At 36.3% G+C, this 16,459-nt stretch overlaps 3 protein-coding genes and 1 long non-coding RNA gene across 4 annotated transcripts in view; 2 read left to right on the plus strand and 2 right to left on the minus strand.

Moving 5' to 3' along the window:
• Positions 1-11: 11 nt before the first annotated feature.
• LOC115880666 (60S ribosomal protein L35) lies at positions 12-898 on the minus strand. Its single transcript, XM_030897946.1, has 3 exons — positions 798-898; positions 469-605; positions 12-275 (listed from the first exon to the last, which is right to left on the minus strand). The coding sequence occupies exons 1-3, from the start codon at positions 798-800 to the stop codon at positions 44-46; spliced, it is 372 nt and encodes a 123-aa protein (XP_030753806.1). The 5' UTR covers positions 801-898; the 3' UTR covers positions 12-43.
• Positions 899-1,143: 245 nt separating this feature from the next.
• Positions 1,144-2,904, plus strand: LOC115880681 (dnaJ homolog shv). Its single transcript, XM_030897966.1, has 5 exons — positions 1,144-1,733; positions 1,791-1,991; positions 2,134-2,291; positions 2,346-2,556; positions 2,636-2,904. Exons 1-5 carry the CDS (start codon positions 1,298-1,300, stop codon positions 2,698-2,700), a joined length of 1,071 nt encoding a protein of 356 aa, XP_030753826.1. The 5' UTR covers positions 1,144-1,297; the 3' UTR covers positions 2,701-2,904.
• Positions 2,905-3,182: 278 nt separating this feature from the next.
• LOC115880682 lies at positions 3,183-4,325 on the minus strand. Its single transcript, XR_004049923.1, has 2 exons — positions 3,762-4,325; positions 3,183-3,271 (listed from the first exon to the last, which is right to left on the minus strand). It is a non-coding gene; the product is annotated as an uncharacterized LOC115880682 (long non-coding RNA).
• Positions 4,326-4,875: 550 nt separating this feature from the next.
• LOC115880669 overlaps positions 4,876-16,459 on the plus strand; it is a 35,273-nt gene continuing 23,689 nt past the window's right edge. Inside the window, exon 1 of the mRNA XM_030897950.1 lies at positions 4,876-5,246. Coding sequence (XP_030753810.1) covers positions 4,988-5,246 — 259 coding nt within the window. The 5' untranslated portion in view covers positions 4,876-4,987. The remainder of the gene's footprint in view (positions 5,247-16,459) is intronic.

The following is a 16,459-nucleotide window of genomic DNA, read 5'->3' on the forward strand; positions in this document are numbered from 1 at the left end:
AACCATATACATACTTTAATTACATATTTATTAAATAAAAATATTAAGCCTTAAGAGCGTATATTCTTTGTGGAAAAACTGAATTCTTTTTGAATGCTTTGTGGGTTTGCAAGTTCCTTTCACGATTGGTCAATCCACGGCGGATAGCACGAGTCTTCTTTGACCTTAAGTCTAGTGGCTTGTACTTCTTATTCTTGTGCAGTTTCCTCAAGTTTTCCTTTTGCTTTTGGTGCATAACAATATATACACGAGCAATAGCTTTACGTACCACTCGGCTAAAAAATAAAAACTTGTTTTAAACAAAAAATTAAGTATTTAAAATGCTATTCTTTTTACAAAAAATCAAGTAGGGTTTTAGAATGTTTCACAGTTAAAAGAATAACACTCAACATTGTTAATTTGCAGCTTAAAAACAGTGTAAAATGATTAGTAACTATAAAATAGGACTTGAATGAAAATAACACTTACATTTTTGAAAGTTTAGAAGGGGCTCCTCCTGTGACTTTTGCTACACGTAAATTAGTTAATTCCTTTTTAAGATCATCGAGCTGTTTGGTAAGCTCTTTTTTGTCTTTACTTCTCAGATCGGAACACTTAACTTTACCCTGAAATAAAAACAAAATATAACCTTATTAATACTTACTATTTTATACTAAATTATAACTAGAAACTCAATGTAATGGGGGTAATATTGATATTACAGAATGTAAAACTAATTAATCTTTATAAATTTAAATAGAAGATTTGTGGATTTATTTTTCCAGTAAAGATATTTGAAGATTTTTCAGAAAACGTACCATTTTTGCTTTTATGGGATAATGACAGTTGGTAAAAGGGGTTTTTAAAAATCAAATTCCCCAAAATAAAATTTAACATTGGTAGCCCTGCTAAATGACAATAAAGATTTTATTTGATGATAAAATTTATCTGATAATATTTTAATAATTAAATTTAGCGACATTGATAATACCGCGACATTTTAATACACATTATTTTAATAGATTAATATGCAAAAAGTAAAATAAAATAATATCAAATCATATATGAAATATATGATTTCGAATGTAAAGGTTTACTGCCCTATTATCATATTAATAGTTCAGCTGATATTATTCATTTCAGCCAATGAGCATCTTCCACATGATTTTCGGTAAATTCATCTGATATTTTGACGTTGGCTGTTTAATAAAAATTCAGTGATAGTATTATTAAATTTAAATTTCTGAATAAAAATTTAATTCAGAGTAATTGTTTAAGTAATGATCTTATAAATAAAGTAATAAGGTTCATCTAAATTATGAAGTTAACGAATTATATCATAATTCTAGTCAGTATATTATGTTTTCAAATAGTGTTAGCAGGAAGAGACTTTTACAAGATATTAGGTGTTTCAAAAAGTGCTAGTTTACATGAAATTAAGAAGGCATATCGTCGCTTAGCTAAGGAATTACATCCCGATAAAAATAAAGATGATCCAGAGTCCTCACAGAAGTTTCAGGATCTTGGAGCAGCTTATGAAGTTTTATCTGATGAGGACAAAAGGAAAAAGTATGATAGATGCGGAGAAGATTGCTTACAGAAGGACGGTATGATGGACGGCGGAATGGATCCGTTTGCAAGTTTTTTCGGCGATTTTGGTTTCCATTTTGGAGGTGGCGAACAGAAGAACGAAATACCTAGAGGGGCCGATTTAGTAATGGATATTTTTGTTACGTTAGAAGATTTGTACACAGGTATTGTGAATTTGTCAAGAGTATAAAAGTTGATATAATAGTTTAGAATTTGTTTAGGCAACTTTATTGAAATTACAAGGAATAAACCGGTTATGAAACCTACTCATGGAACACGCAAATGTAATTGTCGACAGGAAATGATCACGAGAAATTTAGGTCCAGGGAGATTCCAAATGATGCAACAAACAGTTTGTGATGAATGCCCTAATGTTAAATTGGTAAATGAAGAGAGGACATTGGAACTAGAAGTAGAACCAGGTATGTTTCTTAATAATTTGTCTATCTGGATTGGTGCAATATTATTGCCTCTGTATTTTACAAAAAAAAGATCACAGTAATAGTCTAAAAAACACTTAGGTCACCCTGTAATTAATCTTTATTAATTTTTAATATATTGTAGGTATGGTTGATGGTCAAGAAACTAAATTCACCGCTGAAGGTGAGCCACACCTTGATGGTGAGCCTGGTGATTTAATTTTAAAAATTAAAACTCAGCTTCATCCACTGTTTGAACGAAGAGGTGATGATTTGTACACAAATGTTACTATTAGTTTACAGGTATGTAAAAATATCTTTTAATTTGCTTTAAGAATTAAACATAATACATTGTAGGATGCTCTTGTGGGCTTTACCATTGAATTACAACATCTAGATGGACATATGGTGTCAGTAACAAGAGATAAAATTACTTGGCCCGGTGCCAGAATTAGAAAGAAGGGTGAAGGGATGCCCAATTATGAAAACAATAATTTACAAGGAACACTTTTTATTACTTTCGATGTTGAGTTCCCAAAACAGGAACTTAGCAATGAAGACAAAGAAGGTAATTCATTATTTTTTATTTTATTGAATTAAAATTTAAATGTTGTTTGCGTTTACTATGATTACTATTATTATTGCAGCTATTAAGAAGATTTTGAACCAGAGTTCCAACAACAGGGTATATAATGGACTTGGGGGTGTTTAGAGTTAACTGAAGAAATAAATGGTTGAGTCAAACCATACTATGTATATAATTTAGGAGTATGAGTGCTGGATGTGTTTCTAGATGTGAATTTTTTGAATTTATTTATTGTGAGTTACAATATTGCTAAGTGCAAACTGAACAAGACCCAGTCTTAGGTATTTTTTGTTTTGTAAATTATTTGTAAATTAAAACACTTAGAATAAACTTTTTGGTTTCTTTTTGTGCAATATGATCGAATAAAAACGACGTCAGCGATGCTATGAAATGAAGATCGCTGTCATTTTATTATGTAAAATTATATGGGGAATGTCATCGATCGTCATTTCCAAAAGTTTCTAAATTCTTTTCATATGTTTATTTAATTAGTTAGTAATATAAAGACTATGTGAAAAATATTCATATATAAATTTAAAATATTCATCTAAAAATTATGTGGAAAATATAAAAGAATCTGGGATCATAAAATATAAATCACGAGAAGAAAATTTATAAATTATGCTATATTTGTCTATGTTGCTACATTTATAACACCAATAGCCTAGTTTTCATGCATCTGAATTTCGGACGTATTCTGCGAAAAAAATATGTCATAAATTTTAAAATATTTTGTATAATGTTTTCGCTAGGGTTTCCAATTTTCGGAATCGGGATCCCGTTTTGAAATCCTGGAATTAGAACCTATAATCCCGGGATTCCGAGATTGACTATTAGAATGAGAAATTTAATCTAAAGAAATAGGTACACAATAAAAACGTAGCTACATATTATATATCAACAAGGAAATGATAAAAGAACTTTATTAAACTAGACAAAACAATGTAACATTCATATTTAGCAAAGATATTTAGTAAGTAAAAAAATACAATTCTTTTTGCAAAAAAAATATTGCAATATAAATAAAGTATGATCTCTGAAAGTCTAATAATTTTCGGGATCCCGGGATTTCTGGGATAAACATTCATCGGGATGCTGGGATTTCAGGATCCCGGTCCCGGTTTGGAAACCCTAGTTCTCATGCATCTAAATATTTTAAACAAGTTTGGCTAATTTTGTGTAGGTACCTGTCAGATTTAAAACATCCGAAATTCTTATAATTCTTGGTATATTCTTTGGTATAATCTAAATACCGTTTTTTTCGATCATACGGTATAGTCGTTAAATCTTTTTTAACATTTTAAGAATTTCATACTGGTATATTATTTTTCGCAGAAAACAACTGAAATTTCGATGAACATTTGGCTTAAGCCATAGCTTTGCCATACACTTAAATAAGAATTTATTTTAAGTCTATGGCTTAAGCTTATTTTTTGGCATAACTGCCGCCGTATATTTTAAAAAGTTGAAATTTAACGTTTTCAAGCATCCAAATATTTTTACGAATCTCTTGGCGAATTTTATATGGGTAGCTGTCAGATCAGATTAAAAGGTCCGAAATTTGGATGCAATAAAATTAGGCTTTAGTCTTTTCTCAAGAATCAGTAAAAATTATATTTAAAATACCTAAATTATTTTTAAAAAATTATACCATACGTTTGAAAAAATAACGGCGTCAGAGATGGCGTCGAAATGAAGACCGTTGTCATTTTATATGTAATATCATATGGGGAAAGTCATGGATTGTTATTTCCAAGCCAACTAAAGGCTTTTTTTAGCCATACGGTATTTACCTATGTTAACATTGAATTTTTACATTATTCTCATCTTTTTTTAATAAAATATGTCTATACCTATGTGGCAGATTCATCTCTCCAAAAAAATCCTTTATGGTTATTTCGCCATTGCACTCTGCAAGAAAATCTACAAAATAAAATAGTTATTTTTTGTAAACACTTCTGCGTTAAACCTAAACGGACACTGCTAGTCAGTAATATTTGTTTTAATGTTTAAATTTATTACCGTCAGTACATTAGTTATAACTGTAGACTCTAGAGTTCAACACAATATCGGGTTTTGCTTAAATATAATTTTGTGTTTTATTCACCATAATGTCCAAAAAAATTTAGGACTCTGTAATTAAATGTAATTACAAATCATATTTCTGCTAAAAAGACAAAGTAAAAAGATATGATGGCGCCATTTCCGTTTTTAAAAATTTATTTTTGACTGTTTTTGACGTTATTCAAAGATTTTTTTTTTAATTTAAAATTTGACATTTAAACGTCATGCCATAATATTCAAATGGCGGTTAATTAGCAAAATAAGAACGTATTTTTAGTACTTAGGTTTTATGACTTAGATATTCTGTAAATTACTTTTAACTACTTCAGAACAACACGTGAGACATACGATGACACTAAAGTATCAAAAAGCACAATATACCCCTTTAGTTCCTGCTAAACATAAAGTAAAAGAAAACACAAAGAAATTTGCATCCATAGTACTATGTTTCTGGCTAACGAGTATCCTAATGGGCATAGCAATATATTTTACCAACTTCTTAGAGTTGGTTTCTTACTCATCCAAAGAGATTTTGGAACATCAACTATACATGGATGACATCGTTATAAATAGGGCTGCTTTAAATGGATACTTGATAAATACAGCAGGTATATATAAAGTTTAATAATTCTTAGATATTTACTACCTATCGGTTTTTTTTTATCAAAGTATTATACGATATTAATTTGTAAGAGATGCGTTAAACGATTTTTTTATGGGTAACACATGAAAATAAGGGTACCAATTTACCAATTAGAAAGTTACCAATTTAAAAAAAAATTACTAAAATATCCACAAAACCGTATTTTTACGGCCTCAAACAAAATGTTTCTACTTTTATGTGTAAAACAGAGTTTTAAACATGTTGTAAACAAATGTTTAAATAAATTAAAATAAGAGATGGTATTTTAAACACGTTTAAAATAATTGTTCAAAATGCTATATACAATGTGTGACAAAAATACGAATTTATTGTGATTTTTTTAATATTTAGTTATTGAAAAAAAACAGCTATAGGGAATCAATTCACCATGCCCAAATCATGCTAAAAGTCATAAATATATTGAGACTTTCAAAAATAACAATTGTTCGGTTATTTTTGGAAAAATTCTTCAATTATACCGGGTGTGTCTCAAAACTATCTCTAGTATATATCTATGTCGTATAAATGTACTTAAATGCTTAGTTTCGGAGATACAGGGTGTAGAAGTTTCATTTTTATTTCGATTTTTTCCAACTAATTTCTGAAGTAACGTCAATATTTGGATGAAAATTGGTGTCTGGGAGTTTTTTGACATGAGAAATTTGATTTTGATGTCAATATGACTCCTATTTGTAGGGGCGCCACCTACATGTGTTCTAACTATTTTAAATAATAATAACTTTTCGTCCGTACCTGTATAAACCTACTCAGTGAAAAAATATAAATTTCCGTGACTTTTTACGTAAACAATGTCTCTTGCGAGGTCTCTTGGTAAAAATCGCTATGAGCATGAGCAACGACCGTTCTCAAGATATTTATATAATGAAAATATTCATACATGTCATTATTGACAAAAAATAAACACGTTGCGTAGATAGTTATTTGACCGAAATAATAAATTTGGGATTTTTTTTATATTAATCATAAATTTTTCTGTGAAAAAATGTTAAAAAAAAGTTTCTGTTGAACTTTTGGCACAAAAACATTTCAAATTTATGATTTATTTTTTGTAAATGTATATTTTTTACTCAGTCGTTTTATACAGGTACGGACGAAAAGTTATTACTCTTCAAAACAGTTAAAATACATGTAGGTGTCGCCCCCTATACCAATTTTCACCAAAATATTGATGTTACTTCAGAAAATATTTGGAAAAAATCGAAATAAAAATGAAACTTCTACACCCTGTATCTCCAAAACCAAACATTTTAAGACATACATTTATACGAACTTTTTTACTTATTTTTATATGCGGAATATGCTGCTGAAGTTTCCGAAATACATTTCGGACCACCTTGTATATTAAATTCGTTCATATAAGTTATTCATATACCATCATAATCAATAATTTGTTTACAGATGTGTGGCATATAATTTTTTTTAATCTATATAATTAAATTAATAATCTATATAATTAATTTTCATAGATTACCTTTTCACTTGCCTAGTGACAACTGTATTTATTTATTTAGAGCATTATAATCGCAAAGATAATATCATTTACAAGATTTATAAGTGTTAATCAATTTGTTTAGAGATTTAAAAATTAGTACATATTTAGCCGAAATAATAATTATATCCGAACTTAAAAATCTAATAATCTTCATTTTTGTGAAAGCCAAATGTTAAAGCACTTAGCAAAACGTAGGAACCCCAAATCTCATTGAAATCGGAATAACGGTTCTTGAAATAACTTGAGAAATGTGTTAATTTTTTAAAGCTTGATGACGGACAACGGACAAACGAAACACTTGTATATAGGTAAATTATGTCCAATCATTGATTGAAAGAATTGGGAAGATACGCAACCTTAATGGGCGAATTCGTGACAAAAGGCTGATTTGATTTTCCCTTTCGTCTCAAGTGCTGTACGGTGGAGACACCAATCGTTTTGCGGTCAACGCATAAAACACTTATTTTCTCTAATTCGTCCAGCGGAGGCATATCGAAGACGGTCTGGATCTGAAAGCGACAGTGTTGCCATATTAAAATGTATAATATCTGTAATGCGTTTATATATGACGAAAGTATCTTTGGATGAAAATCCTCGTTTATGTATTGAACATTTATTCGTGTTAAACATAGTGTTGCGGGCCGGTGTGGACTCGACCTAACCTCACAATATGGCCCGCCCTCGGATGACCTTAACATCGCATAGACACCGCAATGATTCATTCGTTCGAGAAGAATCGAGTCCCACTGGAATGGACTAGTACATACGAGAACATTCGAAAACCTTCTCTACGCACCTAACGATCTATGGACAATTCTAGAGTTCTTTACCTGTCGGTATAAAAGCCGGCGGCGGTGGCTAAAGGGGGCAGTTATAAATATACCAGTGCAGTTGACGCGCTAAAATTCAAAATAAATTCTTAGTTATAAATCGTTTGTAAATAGTTCTATAAGTCTTTTATCGTTATTGTTTTTGTTAATTAGTGTTAAATAAATAGTGTTTAAATAAATTGTGACTTTCTATCCACACGGAACCGACGAAAAACGTAACAATTGGTGTCAAGTGTGGCGTATGTGATAGACAAGAAAAATAAAAAGACTGACCATGGCTCTGAAAAAATTGTTGAAAGACTTGAAAGTGTCCGAACTGAAATGTATATTGGAAGAGAGAGTGCGAGACAGATGGAAAGAAAAGCATTTTGCAAGCTAGACTGAGAGACGTTTTGGTGGAGGAAGGTGAGGATCCTGACACATTTTGCTTTGAGTTGGAAGGTGACCTTGACTCGTGCCTACACAAATTAGACGACCACTTGAACAATTTGAATAGTAAAATGATTAACTTGGAAGAGAGTTTGAATGATAAAATGACAGAGAATTCTCAAAAATTAGACGACAACTTGAACAATTTGAATAGTAAAATAATTGACTTGGAAGTTAATTTAGAAGAGAAAATCAGTGATAAAATTATGAAAAATTCCCAGTATTTAATCAATACATTAGAAGATAAGATCATCGAAAATTCTAAAGATATACAGGCCAGCTTTAATAATAAAATACTTAATTTAGAAGAAAAGATAACAGAAATCCAGGAATCTTCCAGGGAATTAGAAGAAAAGATTATAGATAATTCTACAGAACTACAAGACAAAATAACACAAATTGAGGACGATGTAAATAAAAAAAATCGAAATTTTAAAACAAGAAATAGAAAAGGCCAATTCACCAAAATGTCAAGAAACATCGGAGGCACCGAAACTAGTCGAAAATAAGTATATCTCAAAGTCAGTTATTAAGCCTCCACAGTTTGACGAAAAAAAACCGCTTGGGCCAATTATTTTTGCCAGTTTGAGGCCGCTGCGAGAGCGAACGGATGGACAATCGCTGAAAAGGCTACCGCTTTGACTGTCGCACTGGAGAATGCGACTGATATCCTGCAGACACTGTCACCATCGGAACAGGGAGATTATCAGCAATTGGTACGACATTTAGAAATGAGGTACGGCCAAGCTCATTTGGAACATGTCTATCATTCACAGCTAAAAAATCGCATTCAAAAGTCAAATGAGTCTCTGCAGGAGTTTGAAGCCGACGTAGCCCGCCTGGTTCGCCTTGCGTATCCTGCTACGCCCGAGAATGTTATGGAGCGGTTGGCAGTACAGACATTCTCCGATGGCTTACGTGACAGGGAGACAAGGCAAGCGCTTCTTCTAGCCCACCCAACGCGCTTGGTGGATGCTTTAGCACGTGCCCTAGAATTTGAGGCCGCGAAACAGTTCTCGGTCTCTAGTGAGAGTACGGGCGGTCAACCAATGTTCCGACAAATCCGTGGAAAGCATTGTACGGAAAGTCATGGAGGAGTACATGGGCAAGAAAGGACCGACTTGTTGCTGGAATTGCGGCCAGGCAGGACACGTAAGAAGTCACTGTCAAGAAAAAGACGTGGACTCGGTTTCGCCAAGTGTCGAATCAAAGGGACACATATGGAGCAGTACCCAACAGGTTCCAACGAAAACTGTTCAAGTCGCATCGCTACAACACAAGTTCAACAGCATTTTTGTGGCTAGTTTCGTGGATGGAGAGTTACGGACCATGCTGTTGGATACGGGTGCGACCAAAACGATCATCAGGCCGGATATCCTTAAAACATCAAAAAGGATTAAAACAACACAATGGCGACTACGTACAGCTACAGGAAGCTGCGCTCTCATCCATGGAGAGGTAGATCTTAATTTTGTTATCGGAAGCACCTGTTTTAATCATCGAGTGTTAGTAGCAGACATCGAAGATGAACTTATTCTCGGAATGGACATCGTGACCACTAGAGGTTTTGAACTAAACCTCAAACAAGAAATTTTGAAAATAAATGAAGAAGAAGTGGTTCTACATCGAAAATGTGAGGAGACGCTTCGCGTGGTAGTAGCAGAAGATGTTTCGATCCCTGAGCGCTGTGAGATATTTTTGGATGGTCGCCTGGAAGGTAAAACGAATAATGGGAGTATTATTCTGTTGGAGCCAAGGAACCATGACAGCGAAATAGGACGAGGGGTCGCTGTTGGAAAACCCCTGCTACGAGCGAAGAAGTCTGTACCGGTAAGAGTAATGAACACGAATTATCATTCTGTATCCTTGAAGAAGGGAACCCTGTTAGGGTACTGTTGTTCGGCCTCCTCAGTCATTCGAAGCGTGGAAGCCTCCAAAGTTTCGATTTCAAAAATTCCGGACAAAATGGTTAAGGAGTTAGTAAACGTTAAGGGATTATTTCCCGAAGATAGTAGAAAATTGAGAAACCTGATAATCAAGTATCAAGATGTGTTTGATAAAGGAGAAGCAGGACATAGAGGTCGTACCAATTTAGTACAACATAAAATTGACACCGGAGATGCACGACCAATCAAACAAAATCCGAGTAGACTGCCGCTCGCCAAACGTGAAGAAGCTGACAAAATCCTTCGAGAAATGAAAGAAGAGGGTGTCATCGAACCATCTAACAGCCCGTGGACATCGCCGGTAGTACTAGTAAAGAAGAAAGACGGTACCACCAGGTTCTGTGTTGATTATCGGCAACTTAATAATGTTACCAAGAAGGATAGCTATCCCCTGCCGAGGATAGACGATACTCTAGACACGCTGGCGGGGTCAACGATATTCTCTACGTTAGATCTGAAGAGTGGATATTGGCAAGTCGACATGGCGCCGAAAGACAGAGAGAAGACAGCGTTCTCGGTGGGCTCCGGACTGTGGCAATTTACCGTCATGCCTTTTGGATTGTGCAACGCGCCAGCTACCTTTGAGAGACTAATGGAGTCTGTGTTAAAGGGACTATCCTGGACTACCTGTTTAGTGTACCTGGATGACATCATAGTGGTTGGGAAATCCTTTGACGATCATCTGAAGAATTTGGAAGAAGTTTTCAAGCGACTAGGGAGCTCTGGTTTGAAACTTAGCCCCAAGAAATGTCATCTGTGTCAAGAAAAGGTACACTACTTGGGCCATGTAGTCTCCTCCCAAGGAGTTGCGGTAGATCCACAGAAGACCAAGACAGTGGAAGAGTGGCCGATACCTAAAGATAAACATGAACTACGAAGCTTTTTGGGACTATGCACATACTATCGCCGCTATGTACAGGGTTTTGCCACCATCGCAAAACCATTGACCAGACTTACCGAAGGCGAGAGGCGTTTCTCTTGGGATTCAGATTCTGACGAGGCATTCCGAAAATTGAAGAAGGCCCTGACTAGTGCGCCCATACTTAGCTCCCTCTTGGCAACGGAAACTTTATATTGGATACCGACGCTAGCAATGTTGGGTTAGGCGCTGTTCTGTCTCAGATCCAGGATGGTCAAGAAAAAGTCATTGGTTATTTTAGTAAGACCTTGTCAAAACCGGAAAGGAACTACTGTGTAACCAGACGAGAATTACTAGCAGTAGTTAAAGCAGTGGAACACTTCTACAAGTATCTCTATGGAAGAAAGTTCTTGTTAAGAACAGACCATGCTGCTATGAAATGGCTGTTGCAATTTAAGAATCCTGAAGGGCAGGTAGCTAGATGGATTGAACGATTACAAGAATTTGACTTCGACACAGAACATCGAGCTGGGGCAATCCATCGGAATGCCGACGCACTTTCCAGAAGACCTTGCGCTAAGGACTGTAAGCATTGTTCCCGAGCTGAAGAGAAAGAAATGAAACTCCTAAGAACAACTGTGGTTAATGATAGTTGGCAACCCGAAGATCTTGCAAATGACCAAACCAGTGACCCAGAATTAGGTTTAGTAATTAACTGGAAAAACGCAGGCCAAAGACCAACGTGGGAAGAAGTTTGCAGATATTCGCCGAACGTAAAGTCATACTGGGCTCAGTGGAATTCTTTGGTAATAGATAACGGACTACTTCGCCGTGTGATCGAGAGACCGGAGGGACAAGAAGAGAGATTCCAAAGAAGAGGGTCCCAGAAGTCTTGGAGGAAGTTCACAATGGAACCAGCGGTGGACATCTTGGTGTTACCAAGACACTTGGCAAGCTGCGTGAACGGTTCTACTGAGTGAACTGCAAAGAAGACGTGAGGGCCTGGTGTAAGAAATGTGACATTTGCGCAGCCATCAATGGGCCACAAAAGCGTGGTAAAGCCCCTATGCGCCAGTACAATGTTGGTAGTCCCTTCGAACGAATAGCGATCGACGTGGCTGGTCCTTTCCCGGAGACGAACGATGGCAACAAATACATTGTGGTAGTAATGGATTACTTCAGCAAATGGGTCGAGGCCTACGCGTTGCCAAATCAAGAAGCGTCCACGATTGCTGATGCCCTTGTTAAAGAATGGATCTGCAGGTTTGGTGTTCCCATGGAGCTTCATTCAGATCAGGGAAGAAACTTTGAGTCCAATCTGTTCCAAGGCGTCTGTGAAGTCCTGAACATCCGCAAGACCAGGACGACTGCTCTACATCCACAATCCGATGGGATGGTTGAACGCATGAACAGAACTATCAACCGTTATCTGGCCAAAGTAGTCTCTGACCACCAAAGAGACTGGGACAAATTTCTTCACCTGTTCCTGTTGGCCTACCGTTCATCCGTCCAAGAATCTACAGGGCAAACTCCAGCCAGCATCGTTATGGGACGGGAAGTGCGCCTACCCTGTGATCTGAAATTTGGTTGCCGACCGGGAGAAGAAGTCGCCGGAGAAGATTATGTCCACACACTACGTCAAAGGATGGACGACATTCATCAGAGAGTCCGCCTAAATATTCAAAGTGCTAGTGACCGAATGAAGGAACACTACGACATTCAAGCTGAGCATGGAGGATACCAACCAGGGAAGTTGGTGTGGCTATATAACCCGCAGAGACGTCGTGGGTTATCTCCGAAGCTACAATCCTCGTGGGAAGGGCCATACGAAGTCATGGATAGAATTAATGACGTCGTATACCGTATCAGAAAATTGCCAAAAGGAAAACCGAGGGTAGTCCATTTCAACCGTTTGAGCCCCTACCAAGGCGAAATAGAAGATCGTGCTGGGACCGTGAGAACCTGCAGCTTTGATCCCCCTGATTCGGAGATGTCCTTTGACGATTTCATGGCCCGATACAACAGCAGTGAGAAGGCTCGCTATGGTGTAACCAAAGAAGATCAACGAGACCTCTTTTCCGTGCCTCCTGATTATTCGCTCGCTCATTGTGTGGCTCGAGATTTGCGGATGTCCAGAGGAATCGCTGCGACGTTCAATGAGAAGTTTGGGCGTGTCGGAGAACTACGCCGACAGGATCCAGAGGTTGGAAGCGTCTTGAGGCTAACCGACAATGCACATGGTCAAGCAAGGCACATCTTCTACCTGGTCACCAAGGAATGGTCCCCGAGTAAGCCGACTTATCTCAATCTATGGAAGACCCTGATTGAACTGAGAGAAGCCCTGCTAAACAACAACATTGCACGATTAGCCATTCCGAAGCTGGCGTGTGGACTCGATGGTTTGAGTTGGCGTACAATCCGGAACATGATTGAAGTCTTGTTCAGATTTACGGGAATCGAGATCCTCGTTTGCTGCTACAACCCAAAGCTGAGATCGGGAGAGAAAACTGTAGACTGCTATTTCTACCAGACTTCGCAATGTACCAGGGGCCAGCTTTGCAAATACCTTCATTCACCGTATACATCTCGGGACGAGCATGTGCCTAAGAAGGGGCAGTGTTGCGGGCCGGTGTGGACTCGACCTAACCTCACAATATGGCCCGCCCTCGGATGACCTTAACATCGCATAGACACCGCAATGATTCATTCGTTCGAGAAGAATCGAGTCCCACTGGAATGGACTAGTACATACGAGAACATTCGAAAACCTTCTCTACGCACCTAACGATCTATGGACAATTCTAGAGTTCTTTACCTGTCGGTATAAAAAGCCGGCGGCGGTGGCCTACAGGGGGCAGTTATAAATATACCAGTGCAGTTGACGCGCTAAAATTCAAAATAAATTCTTAGTTATAAATCGTTTGTAAATAGTTCGATAAGTCTTTTATCGTTATTGTTTTTGTTAATTAGTGTTAAATAAATAGTGTTTAAATAAATTGTGACTTTCTATCCACACGGAACCGACGAAAAACGTAACAATAGAATAAACAACAAAAATAAAAAAAAATTTATAGGTACTGAATATATCGTCTGATCGAAAAAAAGTCGTTTAGTTGGCTTGGAAACGACGATTATTGACATTTACCATAATATTGTACATATGAAATAACAGCGATCTTCATTTCCAAGCCAACTCTTTGTTCAATCATATAATATTATATTAAATTGTTTAATGATAGAAAATCCGTATTATTAACGTACTGTACCCAAAATCCGTAAATTTACGGATTCATCAGTAGTTCTGGCAACACTGTCTCCAGCAACCACTCACTTTGTCGACTGAAAGCAGAACTACAGTACAGTATTCTTTATTCGCTGCGCTGTAACTGTAAACGATTATATCAGCGCGCAGCAGCGAAGAGCTAAACTAAATCTCGGAATTCTCGAATAGGCTGACGGTAACGCCAGCTACATCTCGGACAGCAGGGGTGGATACAGAAATGTATTTTAGGGGGGGCCCAAATAAAAAGTAATGTAGAATAATATGCTTTGGTTTGGTAAAAAAGTAATGTAGAATAATATGCTTTAACCCAATTTATAGATTTTAGGGGGGGGCTCGAGCCCCCCCCCCCACTGTATCCGCTACTGTCGGACAGGTTTAGTGCCACGAAATCGCCCATAAAGTTGGGCAACTTCTTATTTATTCAATCGACGGTCCAATGAAGTAGTTGTATGTCCACGGAATATTGGAAAATCGTATTTTCTGTCACTGTTTGGGGGGATGTCCCATCTGACGATATTCTTCTCTGACTCTTTAGACAGAGGGACATACTTTAAAGGAGAAATTAAAAGCAGTGTTAAGTATACTTTACTTAAGTACATTTTTTGTACTGCATAAATTACATCAGAATTGGGATTAACCTTCTTTAATAGAAGAGAAAATTTTGAGCATTTCATTAGTTACTACACACTTTCGTTTTGGCATTATTAATTGCTTAATTTATTTATAAATTTAAACATGTTATTCAATTTTAAAAATAAATTGAAAAACCTATATAGAAAATTTAACTTGAAACATTTCAAGTTGTATACCGATACTTTGAAACCAATTTACCCATGATAGAAGACATTGACAGATGGGTATTCAAAAAATGACAGAACTATACCGGAGTAATGTTTAGGAGGGGGGTTAATCACCGCGGCCTTATAGATCTATTGTGTGTCCCCCTTTCTTGAGTTATAACGACTTATAACTAATCATAGAGTCTCATTGCTTTGACAAAAGCCAGTATCTCAGATGGATCCACAGAGACCAGCTCTCCATCTTCGACATCAGCCGTGCCAAAGTTTATGGCACGAACGGTTGTCGTCTCGGCGTACTCAGGGATAAGGTGTTCTGATGTTTCCCCAGCTTAAATCTACTGAAATGTTCGTTGAGGAGACAGTATTCTATTAGAAACCCCGTGATAATCCGAAGATTGTCTTTACTTAAATCAAGGAAAATTTTTGATTTTTCTCGGTCGTAAGTTCTGAGAAACTTTTTCGAGTTGTCTTTGACAATTGGAGGATTCCCATTCTAGGTTACGGATGGAGTCTTCCAGGTTTTTCAGTTCCGCTTTAAGTTGGTTTCCGCTTGGAAAGCAGAACGGTTCTGGTCTAGTTGGGGGAGTGTTGGCTCCTTTTCTACCTAGATCGTTTGCTTGTTCATTGCCTTCTATCCCTTGATGAGCGAGCACCCAGAGTAGGAGGACTTTATTTTCTTTGCCTAATTTGTTCAGCTTCTCTAGGCATTCTTTGACCGACTTCGAATTGATGGTTACTGTGTCGATCGCTTTTAGTGCTGCTTGACTATCGGATAGAACGGCTATTTTCTGTTTTCGATAGTTCCTATCTAAGATAAATTGTACGCATCTTTCGATAGCGTAGATTTCTGCCTGAAAGATGCTGGGGTATAGTATATTTAACAAAACTTTGGTTGCACGTCATCAATGACACCATGCGTCGTCTTATGGAGTTTGCTGGTGGTCGTATTATGATGGGCAACCAAAGTTTTGTTAAATATTACTATAGGTGCCCACTGATTCTATTGCTTCTAAAATCGGAGGATACTTCTTGACTGGTATTTTTTTAAAGTGATTAATTGAGATTGAGACGGCACGAAAACAAACTAAGACGTGACCAATACGTAAACCTTAAAACGGTTTTAATAGATTTTTTTATGGTTTTTGCCAGTAATTTAAAGTAATATCAGTAATTGTAGTAATGAAAAATCACAATCCACTACTATGTTTTGGTGATATAAAATTAGTTGTTATAATTTTATTTATTTCTGTTTTAATAGGAGTAACAATAACGATAAAAATCATAAAGTATTTATTGAAAAAATTGCATTTGTTTCTGTACGTGTATTTTTGTCATTGCTACATACCGATTTTGAAATTAGATATCTGCAATATTTAAATTGATAATTATTTACAAATACAAAAATAAGTGAAGTGTTAATTGTTCTTATATATTGTCTGGCGATTTCGAAATAAAAACTTCGAAAAATCAATATCTTTAATCCTGGTCCAAGAAATGAACAAGGATCAAAGTTGTGAA

Source organism: Sitophilus oryzae, unplaced genomic scaffold (assembly GCF_002938485.1).
Source record: "Sitophilus oryzae breed Bouriz unplaced genomic scaffold, Soryzae_2.0 scaffold_1640_pilon_pilon, whole genome shotgun sequence".
NCBI classification, from domain to species: Eukaryota; Metazoa; Arthropoda; class Insecta; order Coleoptera; family Curculionidae; genus Sitophilus; species Sitophilus oryzae.

What these genes read in the sequence shown, in the direction of transcription:
- LOC115880666 (XM_030897946.1), bottom strand. An exon ending in CCTTCTAAACTTTCAAAAAT is followed by an intron (nt 276 to 468) that starts GTAAGTGTTATT and finishes TTTATTTTTTAG; the next exon opens with CCGAGTGGTACGTAAAGCTA.
- LOC115880681 (XM_030897966.1), top strand. Translation starts at nt 1,298, where the DNA reads ATGAAGTTAACGAATTATATCATAATTCTAGTCAGTATATTATGTTTT. An exon ending in ATGTTACTATTAGTTTACAG is followed by an intron (nt 2,292 to 2,345) that starts GTATGTAAAAAT and finishes AATACATTGTAG; the next exon opens with GATGCTCTTGTGGGCTTTAC. An exon ending in TAGCAATGAAGACAAAGAAG is followed by an intron (nt 2,557 to 2,635) that starts GTAATTCATTAT and finishes TTATTATTGCAG; the next exon opens with CTATTAAGAAGATTTTGAAC.